The sequence below is a fragment of the Brachypodium distachyon genome, chromosome 2, assembly GCF_000005505.3.
Source record: "Brachypodium distachyon strain Bd21 chromosome 2, Brachypodium_distachyon_v3.0, whole genome shotgun sequence".
Lineage (NCBI taxonomy): Eukaryota > Viridiplantae > Streptophyta > Magnoliopsida > Poales > Poaceae > Brachypodium > Brachypodium distachyon.
The window spans coordinates 17,838,827-17,861,639 of NC_016132.3; the positions used below are offsets into that span (position 1 = coordinate 17,838,827).

General features: G+C 46.7%; 3 protein-coding genes across 3 annotated transcripts; all 3 read left to right on the top strand.

The window, feature by feature from the left end:
• The first annotated feature begins 3,595 nt into the window (after positions 1-3,595).
• LOC100844461 (single-stranded DNA-binding protein, mitochondrial) lies at positions 3,596-10,389 on the top strand. The gene is made up of 8 exons (XM_003568098.4): positions 3,596-3,747; positions 4,833-4,910; positions 5,017-5,177; positions 5,274-5,482; positions 5,577-5,677; positions 5,952-6,011; positions 6,171-6,215; positions 10,116-10,389. The coding sequence occupies exons 2-7, from the start codon at positions 4,841-4,843 to the stop codon at positions 6,185-6,187; spliced, it is 618 nt and encodes a 205-aa protein (XP_003568146.1). The 5' UTR covers positions 3,596-3,747; positions 4,833-4,840; the 3' UTR covers positions 6,188-6,215; positions 10,116-10,389.
• Positions 10,390-15,799: 5,410 nt separating this feature from the next.
• On the top strand, positions 15,800-16,724 carry LOC104582620 (sucrose-binding protein). The gene has a single exon (XM_010232892.2). The coding sequence runs from the start codon at positions 15,908-15,910 to the stop codon at positions 16,415-16,417; it is 510 nt and encodes a 169-aa protein (XP_010231194.1). The 5' UTR covers positions 15,800-15,907; the 3' UTR covers positions 16,418-16,724.
• A 1,088-nt stretch (positions 16,725-17,812) lies between these two features.
• LOC100844770 (signal recognition particle 54 kDa protein 2) lies at positions 17,813-21,562 on the top strand. The gene is made up of 9 exons (XM_003568099.4): positions 17,813-18,233; positions 18,378-18,477; positions 19,204-19,357; positions 19,438-19,588; positions 19,667-19,815; positions 20,263-20,363; positions 20,436-20,593; positions 20,764-20,878; positions 20,961-21,562. The coding sequence occupies exons 1-9, from the start codon at positions 18,003-18,005 to the stop codon at positions 21,296-21,298; spliced, it is 1,497 nt and encodes a 498-aa protein (XP_003568147.1). The 5' UTR covers positions 17,813-18,002; the 3' UTR covers positions 21,299-21,562.
• The last annotated feature ends 1,251 nt before the right edge of the window (positions 21,563-22,813 follow it).

A 22,813-nucleotide genomic window follows, 5' to 3' on the forward strand; every position in this document is an offset into this window, starting at 1 on the left:
GGGGGGGAGGAAAAGAATCCCCCTCGGAAACGGCCCCAGGCCCGAGTACGATACCCTCGGCCCAAGCCCAGTGAAACGACGAAGCAAAAAAAAGGAGAAGGGAGGAGCCCAGCCCCCCCCCCCCCCCCCCGATCGCGTCTCCGCCCCCGCCTGCCTCCGCGGCCCGCGGCCTACACACCTCCGGCCCACCTTGACCGACAGAAGGATGGGCCCGAGGCCCCGCGCTCGTCCACGACCCAAGTCCCCAAGGCGGTTCAGAAGGTCAGTAAAAAAAAGAAAAGAAAGGAAAAGACAGAAGGGAGTTGCACGCCTGTAGGGTGTTCGGCCGAATGACCGACACCCCGGAACACGCTACGCGCGTTCTGGCAACGCCGTGACCGGCGCCCCTGACGCGCTGCGACTGGCACCCCCGACGTGCCCAGCTCCGTGTCCCGCCACGTGCACTCCTCACGCCGGGCGCGCTCCCGCTACGTCACGCCTCGACGCCGTGCCCTGCGTAGCGCCGGCTCCACGGCCATGTCTCCCCGGTTCTGATGCCAAGACGTGCCCAGCTTCGCGCCTACACCACAAGCACCCCCCGGTGCGCGCCTAGGCTGCGATGTGCGCGCCCTCGCATCGCTCCGGCCGCGCACCAAAGCTGCTCGACGAAATGCCCTGAGCCTCCGACAACTGTCAGCCACAATGTAGCGCGCCCTACACACCACCATTGGACAGGGGGAAGACCTCCGGACGTGACTCACCTCGACAGGGACACGAGTACACCCGGGCACCCGCTTTTCTCGGCTCAAATTGCAGGCCATGCCGAGATCGTTCAAAACCCGAAGCTCGGCGAAATCGCGTCTCCCACGAGGACTTGACGATCTTCAACACCGGCGCCAAGGAGCCACCGGTCTCGTCTCCATCCTCGGATGCCGCCGAAACGTGTCTTCGGCACCGGGAGGGAGGAAAACGAGAGTGGGCTATGCCCCTCTCATGCTCCATGGCTCCATTTTTATAGGCAGAAGCTCCCCTCGACGTCCGGGCCCAGCCCTTCGCCGGTCGGGTCGGTCACAGCAGGAAGACAAGGTCAAGCCGACCAAGGAACAGGAGACACAGAGCAAAAGAGAAAAAAGGGGAAAGGAAAGGGGAAAAGGAGGCGGCCCGGCTGAAGGGACCAGCATCCGAGCCGTTCTGGCCGCACTACATGGCCGCCGGCGTCACCCCGGTGACGAGCTCACCTGCAAAAGAGGAAAGAAGGACGAGCTCCTTTTCCTCCCCGTACGAAGGAAGAAGAAGAGCGTCGCCCGTCCGATCTAGGGCTCCCATGCATCTTCAGCCGTCGGATCTGGCAACTTAACCCAGCACACCGGTATGCGGGCTGGTCGGGTCGACTGGGCCTTGGCCCAGTTAACTGCCGATAAAAAAGCGGGGAAGCCGCGGCAGAGTACCTCGGCCCGGTCGGGCGCAACCCGCACGCCGCAGAAGCCCACGACGGCCCACGAGCGCACCTCCGCGCACGAAGAGAGCCCAAGACGCAAACCTTTTGGGAAGAAACCCCTTCAGGGCATGGGAATTTTGGGCCAGGCCCCTGCGGCTCTGAAAATTAACATCGAGGCCCTCCAAACCTCCCGAAAACCCGCGGGAAAACCTCCAAGTTCGGAATTTCGCAAGGAAGACCTCGAAAGTGTCTATTTCTTCGGAAGTAGACCTCACGACCGGCGAAACCTCGCGAAGGAACCCACCTGGGCTTGGTTTCTCATCGAGAAACTTAACCTAGCCGGTGGTTCTCCGCACCGAAGATTCTAAGGCCCTAAATTTCCACAGGAAAAATCCCCAGGAGCCCTTGGGATGCGCCAAAACTCACAAAACCACAAATTTTGTGTAACAAGCCCACCTAGGTCTATCTTCCTCCTAAAGAAAGATTACCTAGCCGGTGGCTCCCTCAACGCAACGTCTCAAAGGTCACTCCCGAAACTACAAGTATCTCACAAGGCAGCCCACCTAGGCCCGGTTTCCTCGTAAAACCTACCTAGCCGGTGGCTCGCCCCAAGGAGAGCTACGCTCTAGGTATCGGAAAAAGAATCTCGGCACGCCATCAACGTTGAAGTTGACCCGAAGGCATTCCCAATGCCTCCGGCTCAAGGGGACTACTGTTGTAATATAATAAAATCCTTACATGGGCCGGGCACTAATCCTACGTGGCGACGACCAAGTCAACAAATCCCAAAGACCGGTCAAATTGCCAACAAGGCATAGCCATGCCAACTAGGCGCCGGTCAAAGGAGTCAACAAGTCAAACCCCTCATGACATGGTCAAAGGAGAAGACTAGCTTGAGTAGGGGCCAAGAAAGGTGTAGGGATGAGTTTACCATTTTGCCCTCACTTTCTCTCTCCCTCAAGGGTAGCCATGGTGTTTTGTCATGGACCCCTAAGCTATAAATACCCCCATGGGGGCATGTATCATTCACTCTCCATTGGAATAAGATCAAAGGGGAGAGGGCTAGAGCAACCTTAGGAGCCAGCTCTTGAGTGCTTGGGTCGAGCCCTGTCTCGACTCGACCTCGGGGACGCGACTTGGGAAGCCTAGTTTCGAGGTTCCGGGCCGTCTAGTACGACCTCGACTCGAAGTAGAGAGATCGGGTTAGAGTCTCGAGGGTATCCCAACCTCGCCACTTGGGAAGACAAGTTCGGCCCAAGTCCGAGGCGGCCCCTAGAGATCTCTCGCCATAGGTGATTTGGGAAGAAGAGTTCGGCCCAAACACCCGGCTAACGACCCCCTCGAAGCCTCTCGTAACATAGGACTAAGTCGTACCTGCATGAGTCGACCGAACCTATTCAAAAAATATCGACGTGTCAACTTGTCCAAGTGTACGACGACCTTTGTTATAAGACCGGCGTACACACCCTATATAATATTCTCGCACTTGTGCCATCGAGCATTGGCACCCTTACTCCTGTTGTTTTCTAGAACAACAACACAATTCATGTGCAATAGTTGCGGCCTCTATTGCGAGTTTGTATTTATTTATTTTATAGAGACTCTCGGACCAAAAGTGCTTATGTGGAATGTAATTACAAAGATGCCGAAGCTAAATTCGAAGGAGTCAATTGCGTTTTACCGAGAATATATAATGAGCCGGTCATAACAAACCTTGTCGACTACATGTATTAACAATTGACCTGACTAAGTAAAGTTTGCAGGAAAATAAATAGTTGCATCTCGCGTAAGTGTAAATGGTAGAAAACTTTTTGACTGCGTCACTACAATCCACAATAAGTCCAACTCGCGAATGCTAAGCTGACTGGACCTGCGTTGAAAACGACGTTGTAAAGTAGTCGAAGAATAAATGTTTGAGGAGCCGTGGTTTAAAAAAATTGAGAAAATAGACAAAATCGACAAATGATTTTTGAAAAGAATAAACAAATTCTTCTTTGGAATGAAACATGCCTTCTGTTCTTCTTTGCTTCACATGAATTCTTTTTTTTTATCGGTTGCTTCACATGAATTCTTTGTGGGCCGGAGCTCATTTATCGTTTTTTCTTTCTTTTTGGTTGGCAACATTCCCTCCAACGAGAATTCAGTGAATTACTGCCCTTGACTTTACAGTCTTTGACGCGTGGGACCGGCCCCCTGCAAGTGATTGTAAATTACCTCACCGAAGCTCCCCCCCGCTCCGTCGCTCGTCTCCTCCGCAAGCGCCGCCACCCCTCTCTCCCCATCCCGCTGCCGGGCGCCGCAGCCCCCTACCTCGTCTTTCTCCACGGCAGGTATCTATCTCCCCTTCGATTCTGTCCCTCCCGACCGTTCCTCCTCCCATCACCCCACGAACGGATATCACCCTTTAGCTCCCTGCTTCATCTCCTTAATCTTCCCCAAATCGTAACTGTAAATCAAGGTAGGGCGCCCACCCTACCTTGCCCGTGGGTATTGGGTAGTATGATCCTGTAACCAATGCTGCTCCTTTCGGGTGGTTATTGGAGACTGAAAGTACTCCGTACTAGTGAACAGGATGCCAATGCTGCTGGTTGTGGATTGTAAATCAGTATGGAAACTGAGCTCAAACGGTCATGCCTGCCAATGTGTTAGATTAATATGATAGGAGTAGGATCGTTTGTCTAAAACGTAGAAAACCTCAGGGCAGACATTTCCTGGGCATATGTGTTAGGCTTATATCAGAAACCTCCCTGATTGTCTAAGTGTGACCTTTAGGCTTACAGAAATTTAGCTTTCCAGGGAATACTAAACAAGCTCGAATGTTGCGAGTTGTGACATGTCATTTCGTCCTGCTGTTAGTTCTAACCCTCGAATAAAGTAATCCGATAGGCTAAATATGCTCACTTGATCAACTTCAAGAGTAGTACTGTTTTGATTGTTTTTCCTTTGGATGAAATGATGCGCATGCCTTATGTGTTTTCTGTAGGAAAAAATTTGATGTGCTTGTTGGCTTCAACGGCAACTAGTCCTATCTGCTGTTGATATTTTTTCATGAGTAGGAATGTTGCCATTGTTGCTTAGTGCCTTGGTCCCAGCTTGAGTAAGCCGTGGTTTATTGTATTTCACAGTTTTCTTCTTCTTATGTTTGTGTATGGATTTGGATATTCATGTGACAATTATATGTGTTTGGTACAATTGTCTCGTGTTAGCTTTGGCCTGTGAGTCCCCCCTTCTATTTGTCCTAGATTTGCCGCTAATCAGTTATTCTAAATTCCTAATGCCTATTGTTGCTCATGTTGTTTCTTGTGGAAAACATTACATTGAGCGCATGAAAGCTCTAGGGTCAAGAGAATAGGGGTATTTTCCAGTTACTATATTTGTTTTACATCACTTAAAGTTCTTCTCTCCATGCATGTAGATTCACCCATGGGTTCTGGTGGTACTGGATTGATGAAGGGCTTGAGGAGATTCTTAGAGCAGCAAAGGAAATCAGTTGGTCCGTTATTTTCCCTTCTTATTTACGGAGTATGATTAATGGCAGCATGACATGCACAATTGTACTGAGAAATATGGACAAAGCTTGATAATTTTCCCTTTTGTAGATTTATGCAGAAAATCGCGAGCTTGGAGCTCTACAGTTTCATTTTCCGATATAGATGACAAGAGTGACATGGGTGATGATGGTGATTATAATTCAAGGAGAGAGTTAGAACCACAAACTGTGGACCCCAAGAAGGGTTGGGGATTCCGTGGCGTGCATAGGGTATTCAAATGTTATGTGATACAATGATTTGCTGCTTGGTTTTTTGGTTTCCTGGATCATAATTTGACACTTACTGATATGTTTTGTTCTTGCTAGGCTATACTCTGTGGTAAAGTTGGACAAGTACCTGTGCAGAAAATTTTACGTAATGGGCGTACAATAACTGTATTTACCATTGGAACTGGAGGCATGTTTGACCAGAGGGTTGTTGAGTCAGCGGATGTGCCAAAGCCAGCTCAGTGGCATCGAATAGCTGTTCATAATGAGCAGCTAGGTGCTTATGCTGTTCAGAAGTTGGTGAAAAAGTATGTGATTCAAATATGTCTTGGATTTTATCTCCACAATGGATCGATTTATCTTCATTTGAATATTGCTATCTTCATTCTTGCTTTTTTTCAGCTCTGCGGTATATATTGAGGGTGATATCGAAACCAGGGTCTACAATGACAGCATTAATGATCAAGTAAAAAATATACCAGAGATCTGTATTCGACGTGATGGTATGCTAATCAACATTCAATTTTTGACTAAAATATAATGATAATTCAATATCCCAGTTTTATTGTAGTAATATGTCATAACAGGAATAAATTGTTTCAGAATTGTCTTCATAAGTAACTCTGTGATTCTTATGTTTTCTTTGCTAACGTTCCTTTTTACTCTATATAACCAGCTGATTTGCTTTCTTCAATTGTGCTTTTCTTCTGTACTTATTGTTGTATGCATCCTCATTGTGCAAAAGCGATTCTTCTGAGGAAATGTTTTTATGGGCAGGCAAGATTCGACTGGTTAAATCTGGGGAGAGTGCTTCTAGCATATCACTAGATGAACTACGTAAGTGATAGCTATCTTTAGGTTCCGATTTACAAGAATGTTTCCTTTATTTCTTGTTGTCAAGAATTGTGTACTAGTTCACGGTCTTCCAGTTATTGGCACAGAAATCTATTTCTGTATTACCAGACAAATCATAATAACAATAACCTTTGGATGCAGGAGAAGGATTGTTCTAGTTACAGTGAACAATGTCAGCACAAGCAGGTCAGGACTAGACTAAATGCTCGAGGCCTGTTTTCAGTGTGTCTATTTTCGCTGTTTTAGCAGTATTAAGTTTTTAACTTATGAGTAGTGTCTACATACCGTGCCTGTCTACATACCATGCCTGTTGCAAGTTCTGTGTTTTCATTCCTTTCAATTTGGCTTAAGCGGCAATTTTGCATTATCTGTGGTACACCTTTAACCATCACTCGAGCACTCCCCTCTTTAATTTCGTCCCATTGTCTTTCCACGATTCCGAAAAATTCACCATCAGTACACATCGACTCTAGAACTTTGACAACCTTAAAATAGGGGTAGAGAAAATTGTTGTAATAACTACTCCTACCTTATGTTTTTAACTTATATAGTGAAGAACTAACTCTCATACTGTAGAATGAGTGAACAGTTACTTTGCCAATTCGACTTCCGAAAATTGTTGTAATAACTAGACAAAAATTCACCATCAGTACACTTTCTCGGGAAACAAAAATTCTGAAGCGAGGCCAATAAATGAACAAATATTAGTGAGACAGAGGGACTACCTTATGACCAAATCATTCTTCCATTTGCCCACATCATGTTATCTTTACTGTAGACACCTTTTAGGAATATATACATCCATTTTTTTGGCAAATTTGAGACAAGAATTATGGAACGGAGGGAGTACATACTAATATCGTGTTGTTGCCTTGTTATCAAAAAATGTTACTATCAGATGAGTTTATACTGTGAGTTGTTACACTAGTGTTAGTTCCATGTTTTACAAGCTTTCGTAGTCCCTATCAACTGAACATTCCAAACCTGCAAGTGTAGGGCAGTTTCCCTTTTTATCATGTTTTAAACTGCCTGTACATGTTGGCAATAGACAGTTTCCTCTGGAATGCTCCAGGGCTATATAAAGAGTAGCACAGCAGTGACATCCGGCTTGGTGAAGTCTTTTTTTTTTCGAGAAAACGCAAAGCTTGTATCTCGATGCATTGATAGAAAGAATGTATTTACAAGCCCAAGAACAGGCCAACTCAACCGATCACTCAAAACAAGAACACGACCAACGGCCGCTAGACTACCATTACAACCAACGTCACCAAACAACCCTAGGCCTAAATGCCAAAACACAAAAGTACAGGATAGCGAAGAAGGCACCGCGACCCGCCGGCCTTGCAGAACTCGAAGACAAGCCCGTGAGGCGTCTCGTCAACTACAAAAGCCTCAGGCCGCCGATCGCCGCGCTCGTCCCGAACATTGCGCCACCATATCTCATCGCTCCCCTGTTGATATGGGTGGGGGTGGCCTGATCTTTCGATGAGATTGATAACTCTCGATTTGGGTAGGAGGTGACGTTGACGATCCGACTACGGCCTAGAAGGCAGCGCCTTAGCAATTGATACACCAACTCCAGAGGGTTATTGATCACGCGGGGGCATGATCAACCTGACCACAAAGGTCTTTGTTCCTGCAAGCAATCGAAGAACAAGCAAGAACAAGATAAATAGCAGATGCAATCAAAAATTGCGAGTGTACTATATCAAACCAGTGTCTCAATGAGACGATAAGTTGGAGTCTTGACGAGGGTAAAACAGGTGGTCTAACCGACACGCGATTACACGAAAGTAGCAAAGATGGCTAAACTTTATCTAATCGAAACCCAAGGCTCCTTAGGGGGGCTTGTGGGGTATATAAAGGAGGAGGGAGAGAGATTTTCGTCAACCTTGAGTAAGGAGGCCGAAATCCAACTCTATCTTTAACTTCCCTAACAAACTACAACTCTTTAGGAAACCGAAAAACAGATCCGTCAGCTTGTTTTGTCCGCCACGGTCAGCACGCGTCAAATCTTCTTGTGGGGCCGGATCCTTTGGAAAGGTCTTGTAATTACCTTTCCAACAAGTACTTGTTTGCTTGATTTGGACTCCGGATGCGGCCTGGGTGATTAAAACAAATTCGGGTCTCCTGACAGCTCGGACCCGAATCGGATTCAACTTTAATTCGTGATATCTTTCTGTAGCAAGCTCCGAATCATGTGCCGTTTGATTTGTTGGAAAGTACACTTGAAATCCTTCCCTCTCAGCTGTATGAATGCTTGATTCTTGTTGGCCCTCCCGTTCGCCTCCATCGTATCTCATCTTGACCTTGGACTTGAAAAGCTCGACAAGATGCCTACGTAATAAAACAAGACAAGATAGTAGTAGCTCCGCCTCTTCATAATTATGACAATGAAAACAATTACTACTTGAATTCACCTGATTATAAATCTTATCAAATATTATAGAATTGAGGGTACCAAAGGTCGTATCCATGGTTAGCATGTCCATATCACTTGTTGGTCATAACAAAGGTCCAGTTTTGTCCGTCGAAACCTGTCGAGTGCACCCATGCGACCAGAATGCTGCAGCACGGGATCCTCCGCTAACCACTACCCGTGCCGTCCGAGATGGCGCACTTGCACGATGCCAGTTTGCCCAAGACCTGCTCGCTAGAGCCGAGGCATATGCCACAGGAACATACTCCAACCAAGGGTTATCCTCCAAGAACAACGCCTCCAACAAGGGAGCGACGTCAACAACGTCGCCGTCGTCCGATCCGGCAAGCCAAATCTAGGTTTTCACCCGAAGGATTGGACCACAGGTGAAGTCTTATTCAAAATTGTCTAGGTAAGAAAGGAAAATATTTAACAGAAATTGTAGGGTCGAATTGGCAAAGTAACTGTTCACTCATTCTACAGTATGAGAGTTAGTTTTTCACTATATATCAACTGCGTCAGTTGAGAACGAGAACCAAGCCATATTCTAGACTTGAAGACAAACAAGTTATTGTCCTCATGAAAAACAAAAGGAAAAGAGAAAAGCAGTCAGATATATCTCCCGTGAATGAAGCTTGCATACATTCATGCAATTACATCGAAACTTCATATTAGGAGATTGAATCATATTTACACTTAACATGTTGCCTTGGAATATCAAATTAAACTTCTACAAATTAACTATTCAGTAGATTGACAGACTTACATCAGTAATGCCCAGAGATGAATCAAAGCATCATTGCCAATGTTTCTTACTATGAAAGCTTCTCACCTAGTTAGAGTGAGCGTGCCTTTCACGATGTTGAAGAACTTCCCTTATCTCTTGACCTCCTTCTCAGCATCTCCTTCATGCCATCGGCGACTCGAACCGCTGGGCTTGACAGTGTCATCCTGCAGAATGCCATGTGCGCTTTGATAGCCTCTTCGACACCTTCCTGGCCTCTTCTGTCTCTAGTGAGTTCATCCCCTACGGCCTCAGAGCATAAACCACAGAGCCATTTCCCTCCAAAGTTGTCCTTCACGCTCTTTATGTATTCCTGGGTGCACTCCTCTTTGAGGTCGCAGCATGCACACCTCATTGATTCAGTGTCCATCTTCAATGTTGATGGAAACAATATGTGAAAAATACAAGTGTAGAAGCAGAGCTGGAGAAAGAGAGAGGGAGAAGGACACAAATAGAAGGGAGCGATAAGGACCTCGGGATTGGGCTGCTACTTGTATGGAAAATTTGAAGAGCTTGTTTTTTCCTTTGGCTTTGTCTTGCTTAGCTTGATTGATTGTTGAAATTTCTGGATTTGCCCTGGCCCATAGTATCTTGAGCAGTGTACTGGCTGGTGAGAGCATATGATTTGCATCGACGGCTACCACTTTACTAGGTAAAAATAACGATGTGGGGAAACCTAGTTCACATGGCTGTAGGAGCAGATGTTCGGGGTCTTGATTAGCTATGAATCTATGATCCATTGGGGCTGTAGGTCTTCTCTCCCTACAAGTTGTTGAACCATATGACTTACTTTCGTATGCTCATGCTGACCCTGATAGCTCTGCTTAGGTTGATCTCGTACTCTCCTTACATTAATTGTAAGCATGTTTACTTGGTTGGGCAGGTCATATAACTCATAACGAGTGGTGGAAGGAACAAGGGAATACTCATGCAAGATGCTGCTCTGTTTGAAGCCTTTCGAGCATGAGATGGATATTCACTGTCTCAACCTCACGAAAAACCCGTTAAATTCGCCGGTGCGGGCATGTAAATGATCCTTGCCTTGCCTAGCAGTGCGTGATCTTCTTGATTAACAAACATCTTTGCACTCGTATTTTGGTTGGTGGCCGTATTTCTGTCGGGAAGATCAGTGATGATGCGACGATTCCACAGCATAAGTTCATGCGGTACGTTTTCTTCTGGTAATTAAGCGTGGAGAGGTGAGTTATTCAATTCGCTGCCAACATGAAGGGATTCTGAAGGTCCTTGTTGGTATGTGACCGCCTCGCACGTAAGCCTGTGCCGCCCAGCGTCTTCCTTGGCCCGTCGTACGTGAAATATGCAAAGGACGGACAAGCGCACCTGAGACAGCGAGCCGGTCGTCCCGGCGTGTCGCGTGTGGACGCACCGGACGCCGGACGGACGTTGCTACCTTTGCAAGTGGGCGGGAGCGATCTCTTCCTTCCTCTGTCGTCTCTCCGTGCCGCTGGGACGACAACGGGACGGACGACCGGGGCATGTGATCTGAGGCTTTCACGGGGCCGGGGCAAAGGCACGTGGACGCGCCGTGGAGTTTCTCGCCGCAGTTCCGACAGGCCGGCCCAAGCCTGCCGTGGTGGCGCTAGCAGCTCAGTCTCCGGTTTACTGCACCTCCACGTGAAAAGGCCTCCTCCCTGCCGCGCCCGGCACTGCTTCAAGACTTCCAGTTCCGGGCCCCTACGCCCGCGCGCATCCATGCATCAGATCGAGTCCAGGCCCCTACGTACAGTACGTCGTTGGTTGCCCACTTGGCCAGCTTCCCCTAAAAAAAAACCCAGGCGACCAAGCCTCGCGCAAAATCCGCAGGTGCTACGTACGTTGTTTATTTGTGGGGACTTGAGAACCATGTGCTCGATCGGCGCCTAGCAAGTTAGCCATGGCTATGATGCACGATGTATCCTAGCTAGTGCGTGTGTACGTGTGAATATACATTATCCCATCGAAAATGCTCCCTCGGTCATAAAAATCTATGTAATTTATTTCGGGACGGAGGAAGTATTTCTGTAGTGTCGTACGTACCTGTGTTAATCATGCAGTTGTTGATGTAATGTTCAGACCCGGCCCGCAGCATATGCGACCAGACCACCGAGGCCAGGCTAAACTAAGACTATAGGAAGCCTAGAAGAGGGTTGGCGTCGCCAAGCTAGATAAGCGGCAGTGTAATAACCAAGCTGTGGATTCATGGAGACATTTGCTCCTAGATTGTGATTGTGATATGGCGAGAAGCGTGTGGGCCTTGTGAGAAGATGATCATGATGTTCCTGTCTTTGGTGATGAGACGCCGAGTCCGAAGCTTTGGTTGTTCTCGCTGAGCCAGACCCTAAAACATGATGAATTTATCAATGTCCTTGTCACCTTATAGGCGATTTGGTGGGCTTGGAGCAAGGCGATCCATGAAGGAGAGTTCCAGAGTCGTCTCTCTACTCATCTCTTTATTAATCGTTTTGTTTCTGAGCTTGAATCGTTGAAGGAGCGGGGACCTGTGCTGCCTGTTAGCCGGCTGCAAGTCTCGAGATGGATTCCTCTTCCGCTGGGATGATGAAGCTTAACTCCCTGGACCTCCCCGACAAGACCATTAAGGGGATCGAGAGGACTTGCCGTGGCTTCCTTTGGCGTGGGCAAAAGGAGGCCAAAGGTGGACACTGCTTGGTGGCGTGGAATGTGGTTTGCTCCCCTAAACCTTTTGGTGGCCTTGGCATCCTCAATCTTCAGCTCCTCAATTTGGCTTTGAGGGTTCGTTGGCGATGGATTGAGCGCACTGACAACACTAAGCCCTGGAGGGGATTTACGTTGGAGACTCTGAAGGAGGTTGACGCCATTTTCGAGGTGGCCACCTCTTCTCGGGTGGGTGATGGGAGGCACACGCTCTTCTGGACTAACCGTTGGCTGCATGGTATCCGCCTCAAGGATGCCTTCCCGGCGCTTGTGGCGTGTGTTCGCCCCAAACACGTGAAGTCACGCACAGTGCAGGAGGCTCTTGACGGCGCTTGGTTGACCGACGTGGGGCCCAACTTGTGGGGGGCTGCTCTCCAGGAGTTTTTTACTCTTTGGGACTTGTCTCGTGGGATCCAGCTCGTGGATGGTGCGCCAGACTCTCTGACTTGGAATTGGTCGAGGGACGGATGTGACTCGGCCAAATCGGCTTACGCGAATCTCTTTGCCAGCCGTACTGGAGACCCACTGGCGGAGGTGGTGTGGGAGTCACGTGCCCCGGAAAGGTGTAGATTTTTTGCTTGGCTTGCGGCAAGGAACCGATGCTGGATGGCGGACCGGCTTGCGAGTCGTGGCCTGCAGCACCCCCCTCGCTGCCCCCTTTGTGACCAGGAGATGGAGACCATCTCCCATTTGCTCTTGGGGTGCGTCATGGCGAGACAAGTGTGGAAGAGCCTGCTTGCCGACTGGGGTCATGTTGACTGGGTTCCGGTGGCAGATTCGCGGGTTTGCGACTGGTGGTCCTCCCTTCCGCTACCTCGTCGGGCCCGGAAGGACCTCCGCACCGCAATGATGTGGTTTTCATTGGCGCGGTCCCTTCGGTGGCGAGGATCCTTCAGTGCATTCGGTAGGAGCTTGGTCGCTGGAAGCATGCGGGTCTCATTAGGAGGAGGGTGGCTGCTGTGGTCCCGTGACGGTTGGTTGGATAGATAGCGAGTAGTTGTTTTTATTTTTTCTTGCCACTTGTGGCGTTGTTTGCCGATCTGGCGTTGTACTAGCCTTCTGACTCTCCTTCTTTAAACGATGATGTGCCCGTGGGTTGCATTCTTGAAAAAAAAATGAAGCTTAACTCTGATGGTGCAGTGGCTAAGACAGCAAGAAGAGGAGCTGCAGGTGTGGTGTGCGGAGATGGTGATGGCATGTTCTTAGGAGCGACAGCTGTTGTGATTGAAGATCAGACGGATCCCTCGACTCTTGAGCTGATGGGTTCTGGGAAGCACTGGCTGTAGCCGCTGACTTGCAAATCACTCACATGAAGATCGGGTCAGACTGTCAAAGTGTGGTGAATGAGATAAAGGATGGCTCTATTGGTGGTGCCCATGGTTTGGTGATTTGAGACATTTTGAAAGCTCAAACAATATTTTCAAGCCCGTGTTTTTCTTTTGAGAAGCGTGAAGCTCATCGATCGTCTAGTTAGGATGGTCACTTCTTTGGTGGCATGCCGCTATGTTTGGCTGACTACTCCTCCCGACCACTCATCTATTCCTCCTAATTTTACCAGTTAATAAAGTCAGGGCTAATTTTCTAAAAAAAAGGTAGATAAGCGTCGTTTTCTAAAAAGAAAAAAGAAGAAGCGCCGACACGACTCACGAGCGTGCGTGCGGTGGTACTGTGAGTAGTGTGAGAACTGTAGTTTGGACGAGGTGTACGTACATCCATTTGTGACTGTGAGAGGTACAGTTTTCCGGAGCATATATGCGTGTGGACTGTGGTGGATCCACACAGGTCACGCCGCACGAGGTTGATGCGTATAGTACGCACGCGATCGAGCTGATGATGATAAGCTTCATTGGCTAGCCCGTGTACGTACGCCAATACACCTGTCGTTTCGCGCACTGTCATGGCAGTACACAACAGAGACGCCAATGAATTACAGAGATTAAGAGACCATGTACGTCGATGTCCCGTTTCAATGCCATGCCATTGATTTCCCGTCTTCACGACCTCAGACTGAGACATAATCACGATGATGCACAGGCTTGGTCGATCCACCAAACTATCTAACCCCACCTTCGTAGCCACACACATGTCCTTCACCTCCACTTAATCCTCTAATTAGCAGGGAGTCTCTCACGTGTCTCTCTCTCTCAGCCCCTCTCTCTCTCGCGTGACTCTGCCTCTCCGCGAGGCCGTCCTCTCCTCCTCCCGCTGGGCGGATCCAGTGCCCCCGTCCTGGCCGTCGCCCCGGCCCACACCGGCCTTCGAGTCGACCTCCCCCGCCGCCCCAACCCGTGCCGGTCGCTGTCCCGGGCTCCGCCGACACCTCGGCCCGTGCCGGCCCCCGTCCCGGGCTTCGCTGCCGCCCTGGCTCGCGCTGGCCCCCTGTCCCGGGCTCCGCCGAAGCCCCTGCCCGCGCCGGCCCCCACACCTGCATCCGCAGCAATCCCGGTCTCCACCACGGGTGCCGGATCTGGCCACCCAGCCTCCAACGCATGGGCGCCGCGCCGAGCTCCCGATGCGTCAGGTTTTCAAACTGTTTCGGGGTTGGGCCAAATCTCTTGCATCTGGGACGCCCTCACTCACCCCGTTGATTATTGTGATTGAGGATTGAGCTACTTTTTTCTTGTCTACACGATGATGTGCCACTGTGATTTTCGAGTACCATCATGTACCCATGGTACATGACGAGGTACTGGTATTTATGAATGTTTGTGTTGTGATTTTGTCCTGGTACATGATGTACCCCGTTTCAATTCTTTTTTCTATGTTAGATCCATGAGGTACTGTGTTTTGATGATTGTTTGTACTGTGATTTTGTTTTGGTACATGATATACCCGCGTCGATTCTTTTTTTCCATGTTAGATGATTGGTACCGTGTTTCGTTGATTATTGGTACTGTGATTTTGTTCTAGTACACAATGTACTGTTATGAATTGATGTACAAAGTCTTCATACGACGAGGTACTTCGATTATCTCTTCTTCTTTTTTCTATCTCCTTTGAGAATTGATGAGGTACTTATCATGTACCATGATGTAATTTATCGTTGATGAGCTACTTATTAATTGTACGAGCTGAGGAACTATCATGTACCTTGATGTTCTGTGATGTACCTTCATGTATTTGTCATATACCTTAATGTTTCTATCATGTGCATGAGGTACTTAAAAACTGTTAAGATACATGTGATGTACCATACGATGTACTTGTATCATAAGTTCATGTACACGAGATATTTAAAAACTGATACGGTACAGTTCATATACCATAATGTACTAAATATGTACCTACAAACATTTCATGAATCAAAATGTACTTAAAAGTGAGGAGAAAGAGAAGAGCAAAAGTTGTCAGTGGTCAAAGTATTAAACCCCATCTAATTTAAAGTATAAGAAATTAATTAAGAGAGAGGAGGAAGGAAACAGGCTAGGAAGATGGGGACAGATACTTGGGGTGGCACAGCCTCGACGTTACGTGTTAATCATTTTGTAACAGACCAGTACATAGCATGCACGTAGATATTCCTTCGTGCCTCTCGTCTGTCGTGATGTCCGTCCACGGGTCCTGTTTATTTAGACTTCTGCTTCATCTTTCAGTGTTTCTAATAATATTAAAAGCATTTTTTCCGTTTACGAACGAAACAAAGAAGCACGTGGACGTGCCAGAAGCCCAAACAAACCGGCCTGTAAGCAGCAGTACGCACGCCTTGGAGATGGAGATCGATCCATCCAAGCGGTGCCGCCGTACGTGCCGATCGGTTACGTTGCAGCACGTGTCGTGCCCTGCCGATGCGCATGCACCCACCCACTATGGACACGTAGTACGCAAAGTCGCTCACGTACTCGCTGCCTCTTATCCTCACTCGCGTCGCCCTGTACTATATACGCATGTTGCATTCAGCTACAAATTAACTTGGCTTGCACGCACGTACGTGTGTGGGTCGGTCGACATTCGACCAGGGCAAAGATCATCCGTTCGATCGAGAATTCGAGACTCCACACCGCGATGAGAGGACCAGCTGTTGATGATGCCGTGCGGCTCGCCGCGCTCCTGATCCTCGTCCTGGTGGCTGCCGCCGCGGCACACGCTGCAGGCGCCGGGGACGAGGCCGCGGGTGAAAAGGAGGACCCGGAGGTGGTGGCGTGCAAGCAGCAGTGCGCGGGCCAGCGGCGGTTCGGGGAGCCCGAGCTGCGTTACTGCGCGCAGCGCTGCGACGAGTATGGCCGCGAGAAGAAGCGGCGCCAGGAGGAAGAGGAAGAGAAACAAAGCCACGACGACCCCGACAAGGAGCGCGACCGTTGCCTGCACGAGTGTCGCGTCGGCCCGTCATCGCGCGAGAAGAAGCCCGGATGCGAGCGCAGGTGCCTCGACGAGTACGAGCGGGCCACACACGGCGGGGATGGGCCGCCAGGCTGGGCCCGTGTCGGTCAAGCCGGGCCGGGCCGGTGCGCGCGGTGGTCGACTCGGGACGCCGGGCGCGCGGGGATCAGTACGATTAGGCCCGTTTTGCGTTAGTCAGAGCCCGTTTTGCGTTGTCGTCCCTGTGCAGTGCATGTGACGGTCTGAGGAGTGCTCGTGTTTCTTTTTTACGCTTTTCATCGAGAAATACGTACAGCAACAAAGGTCAAAAAGCAACAGAACAAAAGAGACACTACTCAAGAGGCCTAACCGTCTTGCTCGCGTTTTTGTTGTTCGACTGCATGAATCGAAAAGAGTAATTTGCAATGCATGTTTAGTCATTGAATTCGAGTTGACGGTGCAATTTATGATATTTGTAAAGTTTATTTGGATCATTTAGCAAATAAGAATATTGATTTAGCAATGGTAGGATTTGGATCATCATATTGATTCTATAACATGATTCTATAAGAATAGCGATGAGTTTTCAACATAGGATACCGAGGGCATACAAAGAATTTACTCGGGCCATATTTGGAAACATATAAAAAATTCATGATACTCCTTCCGATCCATGTTACTTGTCGAAATATTACATGTATCCAGACGTTTTTCAGACATATATACATCTATATTTGGACAAATTTGAGACAATTAATATGGATCGGAGGAAGGGAGTAAAAGAATGCAGGAATGAGATGTCACGTTCTATGCATTCCCACAAGTTTGCAATAAAGAGACTTTAAAAATAAAACATAGAATTTGAGCAAATATTTGGAATCCTTCAAAACATGAATGAAAGGATTTCAAACCAATCCTTCGATCCAAAGAACATAGTGAAAATTCTCGTAAATTATTCCTTTCAATTCTATGAGATTTATTGAATTAACTAAAGGAAATCAAGTGGCTTCGATTTGGGATTTGGATCTGTACAGGAGGGAGCACCCCGGCCAATTTTTTTACCAAGCAATAATAAATGTGGCTCGATTTTTTTTTTTAACACGAAATGTCGCTTGAGTTTAAGAATCCTAGTCATGTCTAAGAATAGGCCCGACCCAACATGAACAACGCGGCCCGTACAGGTCCGACTCGTATTTGCGCAGGACGTACTCCGTAAGGGCTTATTCGTTCATATGAATTTGAAACCACAGGATAGAAAAAGTAAATGATTGGAGTGTGAATGACATTCCAAATCCTTAGGAATTTAAAATGATGTCTTACCTAATGATTTTAATCATTAGGAATTAGGTCAATTTGGACACAATCCTTAAAAATTTAACACTTTCATTCTTATAAATCGAATGTTACACATAAATTTTTTTCCCAAGAGTTCAAATTCTGTAAAATTACTACATTTCTGCGAACCGAAGAGGCCCTAAACAGTAAGGTAAACACCCACCCGGCTTCCTTCCATCACACGCCACGAAACGAAGCCCCCGTGCTGCCGTGCGACACGATACGATCATACGGAGTACGACACGAGACCGAGCCGCGCCCGACGCCTCCCGCAACCGACCCCGCCCGCCAGATCGGTCGCTCGCTCCATAGCAGCCTGAGGCTTCCGTGCGCACGGCCACGGTTCCCCACCCCCAAAATCCTCCCCCATCACCTCCGTCGCCCCCGCAGCCGATTTTCCCCTCTCCCAGATCGCACCGCCGGAACCCCACCCCGTTCCCCGAGGTCCAACCCCAGGCTCGCCGCGATGGTGCTCGCGCAGCTGGGCGGGAGCATCTCCCGCGCGCTGCAGCAGATGAGCAACGCGACGGTGATCGACGAGAAGGTGCTCGGGGAGTGCCTCAACGAGATCTCGCGCGCGCTGCTGCAGTCGGACGTGCAGTTCAAGATGGTCCGCGACATGCAGGCAAACATCAGGAAGATCGTCAACCTCGAGGCCCTCGCCGCCGGCACCAACAAGCGCCGCATCATACAGCAGGTGATGCGATGATGGATGACCCTCGAAGCCCTCTCCCCCTTTTCCCTCCGCTAATTCGATCCAGCCAGCGTGCGTGTACCTGGGGAAACTGAGAAGGAGCCTGGTGCCTTTTTTTTTTAATTTTTTGGATTGATGTCGCTGCAGGCCGTCTTCAACGAGCTCTGCAACATGCTGGATCCCGGGAAGCCGGCCTTCATCCCCAAGAAGGGCAAGCCAAGCGTCGTCATGTTTGTCGGATTGCAAGGTCGGTCTTACTATCCTAGCTCGATTGCTACGTTTTTTGTTCAATCGTTATTTGTTGAGTTACATATGATTGTTAAGCTATAATATGTTAGTCTGTAGAATTACTAGACCACCTATAATAAAGGTGATGTTTCAGCACCAGGGATGTGCTCATAGAATAAAGTGCGGTATAAATGCCCCAAACCTGGTTGAGTTCAGATGAGATTAGGCTACTATTGGGAGTAGAACTGTCCAACGTTGCGCAATCTGGATCATGCTGATGAACTATTTAGGTGTTGGAGATTATTTTTGGCTGTCTAGGAAAAAAACATTAATCACCTAGCACCAATAGTAGCATACCATGTTACTATATTCCGTGTCCCTTTTCTGTAATTGTGATGGTAGACAACTGTAGGATAGTATTGTACTCAAGTGGGTTTTCAGTTTGTCTTGAGATAGATGTCAAGGTTGATAAATTGTGTTTGGAGAATTTGTTATGACCCAGGCATTTCCGCAGCTAGTTTTAGGCCTAGATGCAATGCATTGATAATTATTTGTGTTTCCAGTTTCTTATTTTCTAGCTTTTCTGTGTTTGGAGTTCTGAATTCTCTCCAAACTAGGCCTACTTCTGACTTTCTGAGAAGTGATAACAACCAGTGCTCTTTTCATTTTTGTTTTTCTTCTCTTATATAGTTGCAATATAACATTGAGTAATCTGTTCACTCGGTAACGATGTACATTGCTGTAGGTTCTGGAAAAACCACTACTTGTACCAAATATGCATACTATCATCAGCGGAAGGGATTTAAACCGTCACTGGTTTGTGCTGATACATTCAGAGCTGGTGCCTTTGATCAGTTAAAGCAGAATGCAACGAAGGCCAAGATACCTTTTTACGGAAGGTACTCTACACCTACAGATTTAACTACTAGTTAAAAGTTTGCCCCAAAATTTACGCTAGAGAAAAATTCTCTCTTGGCAGCTACATGGAATCAGATCCTGTGAAAATTGCTGTTGAGGGCCTGGAAAGGTTCAGAAAAGAAAACTCTGATCTCATCATCATTGATACAAGTGGACGCCATAAGCAAGAGGCTGCACTCTTTGAGGAAATGCGTCAAGTTGCAGAAGCAACGGTATTTGCACTGTCCTGGTTTCCTATCATGTTATGCCTCTGTTATTGAGAATTTGACCCACCTTGCTGTTCTTTGCAGAAACCAGACCTGGTGATATTTGTGATGGATGGTAGTATTGGTCAGGCTGCATTTGATCAGGCACAAGCATTTAAGCAAAGTGCTGCTGTTGGTGCTGTGATTGTTACGAAAATGGATGGCCATGCAAAAGGAGGAGGTGCACTTAGCGCGTTAGTATTACTCCACTTTCTTGCATAATCCTACTTGTGCTATTTCCTTTATCATTTTGTTTACGAAAGATGGTTTTTCCAATGAGTCAAAGATGGTCAGTTGAGTGCATTGATTTGGTAATTTTCCTTTATTAGCTTTCTCCCCTGTGGTTCCCCCACTATTTCACACCAGTCGTTCTAGAGTTGCATTTCATTTTAGCAAGTTACATATCACCCATGTTGTTTTAGTTCAACAGGAAAATGCAACTCGGTATGGCATTATGTCTATTTCTAGATGACTGCACATATGTTTAATATGCCAAGAGCAGTTAGAAATGTTGTGTTGTATTCTTAAATCCTGTTTTAATTTGAAGGTATGTTGTTTTCTGCAAATAGGCCAAGATTCTTTGGCTAAAGTAAACAGGTGAAGTAACAAATTGTTTGACATCTTTGTCATCTTATTTTCAGGGTTGCAGCTACAAAAAGCCCTGTGATATTTATTGGAACTGGAGAACACATAGATGAATTTGAGGTTTTTGATGTGAAACCATTCGTCAAGCGTCTGTTAGGTTAGCAACTGCATCTGATACTTCTATAACTTGAATCTTCTTTCTAGTTTTACCTAATGATGTATTTGGTAGGCATGGGAGACTTGTCTGGCTTAATGGACAAGATCCAGGATGTTATGCCTGCTGATCAACATCCTGAGCTCCTGCAAAAGCTTACTGAGGGAACCTTCACTCTCAGACTTCTTTATGAGCAATTCCAGAATCTTCTGAAAATGGGTCCTATTGGCCAGGTTAACTATTTTTTTTATCTATTGGTGAATATTAACATCTCATTAAGTTCCGTGTGGTACAATTATATACTGAATCCTTGATTGAAAATCATCCAACAACACAAGCAAACCTCAACTAGTTATACTTCCATGGTAATATTTTAAGCATGCGTTGTATATTTATTTTGCAGGTCTTCTCTATGTTGCCTGGATTTAGTTCGGAGTTGATGCCAAAAGGACACGAGAAGGAAGGACAGGCAAAGATCAAACGGTACATGACGATTATGGATTCCATGACAAATGCAGGTGAGCTAGTTAGTGCAAGACTTTCTTTTTTCTAACACGATTGATGTTCTGAAACTTATCGTGCCCCTCAAATATTTTGTAGAGCTTGACAGTACAAACCCAAAGCTGATGACCGAGTCGCGAATTGTGCGGATCGCTCGAGGATCTGGCAGGCAAATTAGAGATGTGATGGACATGCTGGAAGAGTACAAGCGGCTAGCCAAGATGTGGAGCAAAATGAAGGGGCTAAAGATGCCTAAGAATGGGAAAATGAGTGATCTTTCCCAGAACCTGAACATGCAGCAGATTCAAAAAGCCCTCCCTCCCCAAGTGCTGAAGCAGATGGGTGGCCTGGGCGGCTTGCAGGCACTCATGAAACAAATGGGCGGCAAGGACATGAGCAAAATGCTTGGTGACATGGGCATGGGTGGCGATCATTAATCTTGCAAATTTTAGGTAGTTCTTCTGCTATAGTAGTTGTGCTTGATGTGTTGTAGAATCTGCTCTCTTAAAGACTTTCCTCCTGACATGATAGTTCCCAACTTTCCATTTCATTTTACAGTTCCTCTGGAACTAACATGTAGGTCTTCAAATACAAAAGTAATCCCTCCGTTCCATAATTTTTGTCTCAAATTTGCCCAAAAATGGATGTATCTATTTTAAAAAAGTCTAGATACATGTAATAACATGTTAATATTTCGACAAGAATTATGGAACAGAGGAAGTATAGTTTTGTGGATTTGCTCAATCATTGAGCTACTCACAAGGACTTCTGGTTAGGGTGAGTCGGTGAGACCGATCAGCCGCAAGTTGGATGTAGTAAGATTCAGGACTAAAATTTGATAAGTAATTGACACCTTTATTAATTCACAATTAGTGATAACTTTGAGATTGCCGTGCGTTGTAAGAAACGTGTCATGCTGGAGCGTAAAGAGTAAAGACAGCAATAACGCACCGTAATACCCTTTATAAAGCCTTTTCCATGTACAATCAAAGCACGCGACATGACACTTACTGTCCAAAAGAAAACGTAAAGTTAGACGAAGCCTACCACGTGGCAAATGTGGTTACCAATTAAAAATGCAATCAAAAGTTAGACGAAGCCTAACTTATAACTCCACTATAAACACTTTTTCTGATGAACAAGAGTTGATTCATTTACTAATTAACTGTACTGTTTGTTGAAAAATATTTGTATTCTATTTTGCTCAAAATGAAAGTAAACGTTGAATTTGACTTCGGAGCTGTTAGGATTGATGGGGAATTCCTACTTAACAGAGAGTTCTCTCACAAACAGAAATACCAAACGGAATTTTTTTTAAGAATCTTGCCTCAATTTGTTTTATCAAACCATTTCATGCAGAGATAACACAAGATTTTGTTCGTCACAATATCCTCCAGTTCATATCCTGAATTCTTTTTATTTAATCTACAGATCCAGATATGTCCTCTCTAAAATTAACTTCAAATGTGGGAACAAATCAAGGGCGGACCCAGTTGGGTGTTCGGGTGTTTGTGGAACATAATCCAAGATTTTTTTAAAATCTTTTATTAATACAAATTATATATAAAAAACCCTGGTGTATTTGCACTTGCCCAATATTAAAAACGCAATGTTTGTGCTGTTATTAATAACACAAATCAAAACAAATGATGATAAGTAATTTGTGCCCCATCTCAAAGCAAAAGACGACAAGTGTAGTGTGTCGTTTTATGAATAGGTGACACGAAGTTATATTCGCCGCAATGTATTTTGGTAAAAATAGTAGTTCTCACGGTATTTTTTTATTTAATGCATAAATACTTTCTTTCTAAAAGAAACCATGTGGGCATCTTAAGATGGTGACGAGGAGTCGAATCGACACTAGTAAGTATTTTTAGGAAATATATAAGTACTATATGGCGCCAATTCCATCTGACTGCATCCAGTCGCAACAGTACCAGATATAGTGACAC